We start from the raw sequence: 7,560 nt of genomic DNA, 5'->3' as shown, positions 1-7,560 counted from the left end.
AGAGAGAGAGAGAGAGAGAGAGAGAGAGAGAGAGAGAGAGAGAGAGAGTTAATGTAATAATGACAAAGATGTAAACTTTCATTCAGTGACTGTATAAGCGAGCGAATTTCATTCAACAGTTCTTTTCTCGAAGCACGATAAAGAGATCCTTCAAATATTTCTTGTTCGTTCTTATATTCCCAAACGAGAGAGAGAAAGATGAAGATAAAATAGGGCGGAAAATTACTATTTCCGGTGTATGTCCAGTATCGGAAGGGAAATCAAGTACCTAACTGGTTGTCCAGTGATACAATAAAAATTCAGTGCTTCTTAGTGACATCAGAGATTAGATAATGTGTGTGTTTTTATAAATAACTCGTCAGTACACGGAATGTATTTTACGTCAGCACATGAAGTATTCTTATCGATGGAAAAGAAAAGGAAAAGGGAAAGAGTGGGGCAAAAGAGAGAAAAATAAAAAAGAGAATAGGTGACAGGTGAAAGAATAGAGGTCGTGGAAAATAAAGACTTGTTAAAAAATGAATGTCTTGTCTTCTCTTAGTTACTATGCATTCCATCTAAGTATGAAAGCGAATCGATGAAATTTGTGTAATCACTTTGCAAACCACCTACTGGCAGTTGTAGGAAGTCTATAAAAAATGTAACCAAACCTCGTTTTTTTTTATTATTTTAAAACTAGGGAACAATCGGAAAATCCTACATGAACAGCTCGTAAGAAAGGAAACGAAAACAAAAAAGACAAGCCGGTGATATTATCTTCGGTTTTCATTTAGACGCGAACAAATCGTAGATAATATCTTTACCATTTGACAAGATCAATCTATCATCTTAGGAAGAAATCAATTGATTGATAGAAAAATTGTTCTAAAGCTTAGAAAGTAGTACTTTTTACCATTCCAAGTAAATCGTCTCGTCTTCCATCGTTCCAACGTATGAGGTCTTTAAATTTCGGAGAAATCCCAAGGTCGACTCGAAGGCCTTCATGAAGTCAAGTCACACCGTGCGAGCTCTACACCCACACACATCGACATACTGGGAAGGTCCATGAGGGAGAGAGTGGTAATAATCGATACTGCTGATATATCAGATTCTGATCAAAGAAGTTCTAGCTACCTGCCTCTTTTCTGCAAGTCGAGACATACATAAAAAGAGCGAGAGAGATGGAACAACGAGACGAATTCGACCTCTTCTATCCTTTATTTCTCTCTCTCTCTCTCTCTCTCTCTCTCTCTCTCTCTCTCTCTCTCTCTCTCTCTGTCTATTCCTCCCTCTTCGACCGACTACCAACGACACCCCCTTGGAAAATGGGAGGACCCCCCCACCGTTCGAGTTTTCCCCAGTAACGATCGGTTCCCTTGCCCGGGGTACGAATAGCGGATAGCACGACGTCCCCTCCATCCTCATCACCGCACTCACTCTCTCTCGCTCTTGCTCTTTCTCACTCTCTTTTCCCACCCTTCTACCTTCCTCAGGGTCGGTTTTCCTTGTAGCACACCCTTGTCTTCGGTTTCCATTTAGACGCGACCGTTACAAAGATTTTGGATATTCACTGAGAGAAATGTTCGTTTAATCAAACAAGATTTTTTCTTTAATAAGTTTGTTATCCTTAAGATTCTTCCAAAAATTATTCTCATATTTATGAATTTAGATTAATACTTGTTCGGGAATAGTATTGTAAGAAAAGAAATGATTGAGTAGCAATAAGATTTCCATTTTTTTCCATGAGTCCTGAAAGAAGGAGGATGCACCTGCTCTTCTCTCTCTCTCTCTCTCTCTCTCTCTCTCTCTCTCTCTCTCTCTCTCTCTCTCGCTCTCGCTCTCGCTCTTGCTCCCGCTCTTTCTCTCTCTCTTCCTCTCTCGCTTTCGCTCTTCCTCATTCATTACCTTCTGTTCTCTCTCTTTCTCTCTCTCTCGCTTCCTCTCCCTCTCATTCATTCCCTTGTTTCCTCTCTCTCTCTATCTTTCTCTCTCCCTCTCTCTCGTCCTAACCTTTCATTGCTGAGCTTCCGCGCATAGCCTCGCGTGCAGACTTCGTTTCGCTACGAACAGTAGTGATGGCGCTAGCGACACCCACGCGTCTTCGAGATGTGATCGCGCCGGTGCGAGCAAACTCGGCTGATCCCTCTCTGTTACTTCTCATTTCTTCCCGTTGCGCACGCAGTCAACACGATCGGCCAAATTCGTTGGTTCTCTTCGCATATCCTCGTACAGAGTCGGCCATCTCCGACTTGATCATCGCCAACGCTTGAACCATCGCCAGCTTCACTGCAAGAGAGTAAGAATAAGAGAAAAAGAGAGAGAAGAGGGAGACGGAGAGAGAGAGAGAAAGAGAGAGAGAGAGAGAGAGAGAGAGAGAGAGAGAGAGAGAGAGAGAAAGGGCGTACGTCTGTGAGCGAGAGAGTAAGAGAGATGCAGAAAGCACGAGTGGTCGACTGGCAGTACGGGGCACGCTCTCGCGAGGAGCGCAGCTCTTTTTCAATCGGGGACGTTTAATTCGGTTGCTCTTCTTTCCACACGCGCGCAACTGGTGATCGATTCGTACTTCCGGCACAGGTCGACCTCCTTGACGCGTACACATTCTCAAGGTCACTCGATGAGGAAGCTGCTTCTATTATAGCGTACGCAAGTGTGCGACTCGTCTCGCCGATTCAACTTTTTCAATCTTGCTCTTTTTATTCTTATTCTTTGTTTCTTTTTATCTATTTAATCTTTTTTCCTCTCTTTTTTCTCTTCTCATTAATTCATTCATTCAAGAACTTGTCGGATTCGTTGTCATTTTTCGTAGACATCTTTATATATATATATATATATATATATATATATATATATATATATATCTTTCTTTCTTTTTGTCCATCTACAATTTTCAGAGAAATGAGATAAAGGTTCTTCAGAATTTTTTCATTTTCTTGTTTTTCACCTTTTCGTAGCTTCTTCATAAAAGTATAAGAAAAAGAGAAAGATAATGATGGCTCGTCGAGAAACAAGCAAATAAATTTTTCGACCGTATCGCGGTCTTTGTACGTCTCTCCGAATGATTTATTTCTATTGCTGCTGGCAACCCGAGTGGGAAAAGCTTTTTTTTTACGAGCAAAGTATTGCTCACGAATTTTCTCCCTGAAGCGTTCTCGCAGAAAAAGACGCAAAAAACCCGTCGAAGTGAATTTTCAAACGTGACATTCGAAACTTCTTTCCCTTTCTTTTTTTCTTTCTAACTTTTTTCCAAGTTTTAAATTTCCAAGCTCTTCATCGCCTCCGTAGTTGCTCTGATGTCTTTCCGACAATGACACTTGCAAGCTTTAAGATTTGGATTAAAACGCGGTTGTCTATTTCAATTCTACGCTTTCGGTGCAACTGGTGATAGTTTAAAAGTTTTCAAATAAAACCGGCCGGCTTTGAGAAAAAATAATCTCGACTGTTTTCGGACACGCAACCAAATTTCGTTTTACAAGTTTTCAGGCTTTTTCTTTTCTTTTCACTTTTTACCAAAAAATAAAAGAGAAATTCTACTGAGTAATCTTGAATCCTTTGTCACCCTAATTCTTCGATTTCTATGTAAAAAGACATTCCTTTTCTTATTGAAGATCCGAGATCTCTGTGATCGTTAAATCACTGGCTAAATTGGAGCGATGGGGGGAAGCAGTTAATAAAAAACAAAGAAAAGAACATCGTTAAAAAAATTTCATAAACCAGAACGGAGTGTCTGAGAAGAATATCTCGAATTAAAATCGAATAGCTGATATCGTCAAGTGTCTTGCTCAAAACTGTGAGCCAAGCTTGATTACCCTGCTTAAAAAGAGAAAAAGAGGAACAAAAAGAGATATGAGCGGAGTCGGTTTCTTAGCGGCTGTGAAAACGTTCACGCCGAGTGGTCGGAGACGAAGACGTTGCGAAAAGCAGCAAAAGGTTCTGGAGCTTCCCGCTGGATACGCGATGCAACCAGATGTCGTGCCCACTTGGGACGCAGCACCTCCGATAACTCCGCCCGCGGCTTTTCTTCCGCCAGGATACAAGAAGGGCTTTCCAGGTGAGCTTCTTTCTGAGCTTTCGCGAAAATAATGTAAAAATTGTGCGAGCAAAGTAAAATCATGAAAAAAAATAAAGAAGAAAGAACGATGACAAATTCGTGATGACACAGTTTTTTTTTTTTATTTTTACATTATGTCCGATAATAATATTTTTTATTTTTATTTTATTTTTATTATTTTTAGCTACTGGCGACTATTCGCCCTCGTTTGTTTGAAAGATCGACGAATCCGTTTATTTTATCCACCTGATAACTGAACGTTTTCTCTTTCTTCTACCTTCGATAATAATATTAACGTCCGTCCAAATAATTGATTTTTCCTTTTATTGCTTTTCTTTTTTTACATTATTTTCTTTTCTCTTCTTTTATCGCTTCTTGAGTCCTAAGCAATGTTGCTATTCTCTTCACAGAACTATTGGTCGATTGTTTAATGAGATCCCAACGTTTTAAAGAAATTTTAAAAAGAAATTTTGAAGAAGCAAGTTATTTATCTATTTACGTAGACGTCGGTCTACGTAATATTTTAACAGAGAAAAACAGAAAGAAAGAGAAATAGAGAGACAGAAAGAAAGAAAGAGAGAGGGAGAGAGAGAGAAAGAGAGAGAGAGATATATATGTTTCGTTCTCTTCTAAAGCTGTTTTCAACTTTAATTTCTAGACGAACCAGAATACATGAATCTCTTGCATTACTCGTATGCAATATTATTGAGAAGCTTGATTTGCTTCTTACTCTCTTTTTCTCTCTCTCCCTTTTTCTTTTTTTCTGTCTTCTTGAAATCGATCATATAAAAAACGCATTGAAAAATCGATCGAGAAAAGAGGACGAAAAGATACGAAAGCGTAGTCTGCGTATTTTGACATGGTTAGTAGGAGAACAGAAAAAAGAGAGAAAAAAAGTGAGGTCAAAATTGCATCTGCCGACAGACGGAAAAATATTCGCGATGTGATTTCCGTTGGTGTTTCCCTATTGTAAAGTGTAAAATTCGATTGGAAATTTTCCGAGTAGCTGAACAATCCGCTCGAAACGACTCGTTGCGGAAAAGCTACTCCGATGCTCACAAGGATTGAAATACTGTTAACCTCTTGCTTGCAGTTATTTTTCTTACTCTTTTTCTCTCTTCCCCCTTCCCTCTCTTTCTCTTGTTTTCAATATATTGATTTGAGCAGTTTCAAGTTCATCACTAAAATGAATTATCTTGTTTCTTCTCTACTACAGACACATGGATGAGTATTGAAGAAGATAATCAGTTAAGATTCATTGATAAATGAATTCAATTAATATAGTATTTGAAGATTTGTTTAAGTTAACATTACAAATGCTATCGAACTATCCATCGTCTTGATGAAATTTAGTTTCTCAAAGTGAACTGTATTTTTCATAGAAATTTAAAGATGATCTCTGAGTCTCGATCTTTTAATGACCCGGTCAAGAACATGTCGATTCTCTCTCTCCATTGCTGTCTTTCTTCGTTTTCAATATAAGTAGATTAGTAATATAATTTGCATTGATTTGAGTCAACTCGAACTGACGAATCATTCGTAACTCGCAGCAGTTACACTACAGCACGTTCTTCGAATTATTTTATAGTTTTTTCTTTTGACCTTGCTTTTTTCATGGAATTTCGTTCTTGAATGTCTTTCGTCGTTCTTTTTTTTTTTGCTAGATTCTATTGGTGCAAACGAGATTTTCTTGCGTAAAAAGCCAATTATTCCAAATTATCTAGTTCGTTCGTTATTCTATTCGTTTAATCAGTAATCTTTAACTTTTAGCGCTTATATTATTTTTCTCGTTAAATTCCTTCTATTCATTCAAATCTCATTGCGATTATGCAGAACATTTTTTCTTTTTTAACCTAACTTTTTTACTTTAGATACTATAATATCATCTTAACGGCATCTGCTAGGCCATAAATAAAAATAATTCATTGCAATAATTACAAATGAATGTAATTATTTATTTAAAAAAAAGAATGAAAACATTAACTAATTTGAAAGTATTTATACATATATTAATTACTTAATTAATTTTAATTCAAATTAAGATATGTATACACATAATTTTTGTATAGACGGCACAATGAGTCCAGTAATGTAGAGCATGTTAACATGCTTATAGTATTTAAAAGGTTAATTTTTTCAAACTCTTTGCATATTTATTATTTTATTATAATGGATGGTTTATTCTTTTTATTATATGATTTTAGAAATTGCAAAATATCTTCAAATCTGCAAAACTGTAAAATGGAATAAAAAAGAAAATGTTAACGACACGACGTCTTCTTCAATATACTAATGATTAGATTCGAGTACTTTGAAATCATGATGATATCGATAAATTGCTTAATGATATCAGTATTTTTTCTTTTGTTTTTTTTTTTTTGTTTATTTTACCTCTTATCCCATTCGAACGAAAAACAGGAATTTCACCGAGAGCGGTAGATAATTAAAGAGCTTCATATCCATACAAAAAAACTATTATTATCGTGATTCAAATGTCTATAGGAATTTTGATAATCTCTTCTTAACTCGAATTTTACTAATATATATATATGTATGTATGTATGTATGTATGTATGTATGTATGTACGTACGGTATGTATGTATGTATGTATGTATGTATGTACGTACGGTATGTATGTATGTATGTATGTATGTATGTATGTATGTACGTACGGTATGTATGTAGGTATGTATGTATGTATGTATGTAGGTACGTACGTACGTACGGTATGTATGTATGTATATGCGCGAAAAATTTATTATCGATCGCTTAATTAGTCTTCTTCGATCAACTTCGTTACTGTCACCATCGATATTATAATACTTAGGTTACAAGTATATACTTGGACATTCTTTCAAATTAAATTGATTTTTTTTATAGTCTTGATAAAACGCTCTGAATTATTGAGTAAATATGAAGATAATAATTTGTGTTATATGAAATGCATCAATAATTAAAAAAATAGTGTTTTATTTTAACAAGTTTTATAAAAATCTTTTGAAATCAGGACAAAATGCTCAGTTTGATACCGACGATGACTATTTTACAAATCGTTATAAAAATGTTGATATTGATGATTTTATAGATCTTTACAAAAATATTATTTGTTCTGAGATTGATCAATTTTAACATCATATATTTACAAGATATATATAAGACAGCTAGATCTACACAATGTAAATATATGTTTTTGAAACGAATTCTTAATAAGAAATATAAAAAAACTCATCTTGTGTATTTTTTTATCATTATTGATACTACGAAGAAACACTTTGTTTTAATTCTTCACGTATTTCATATACTATATGAATTTTTCCATTATTTAACTATTCAAAGTACTCTGTTTAATTTAAATAAAAAAGAGTTATTTAATTTTATGAAATATCCTAATATTTTAATGAGCTACTATATGTACAATATTTATACCTACATATATGCATTTATACCTATATATATCCTCGTACAGAGTCGGCCATTGATCGTCGCCAACGCTTGAACCATCGCAAGCTTCACTGCAAGAGAGTAAGAATAA

The 7,560-nt window shown here is 35.4% G+C and overlaps 1 protein-coding gene across 12 annotated transcripts in view; it reads left to right on the top strand.

Moving 5' to 3' along the window:
* LOC122638181 (phosphatase and actin regulator 4-like) overlaps window positions 1–7,560 on the top strand; it is a 134,830-nt gene that overhangs the window by 106,945 nt on the left and 20,325 nt on the right. For 9 of the 12 annotated variants that reach the window (XM_043830956.1, XM_043830960.1, XM_043830961.1 and 6 more), the window contains one exon: window positions 3,845–4,027. The exons of the other annotated variants lie outside the window; for them this stretch is intronic. In XM_043830956.1, coding sequence (XP_043686891.1) covers window positions 3,845–4,027 — 183 coding nt within the window. The remainder of the gene's footprint in view (window positions 1–3,844; window positions 4,028–7,560) is intronic. 12 annotated transcript variants of the gene reach the window in all.

Source organism: Vespula pensylvanica, chromosome 2 (assembly GCF_014466175.1).
Source record: "Vespula pensylvanica isolate Volc-1 chromosome 2, ASM1446617v1, whole genome shotgun sequence".
In the NCBI taxonomy this organism is placed as follows: domain Eukaryota; kingdom Metazoa; phylum Arthropoda; class Insecta; order Hymenoptera; family Vespidae; genus Vespula; species Vespula pensylvanica.
This window is presented reverse-complemented; position numbering and strand designations above follow the sequence as displayed.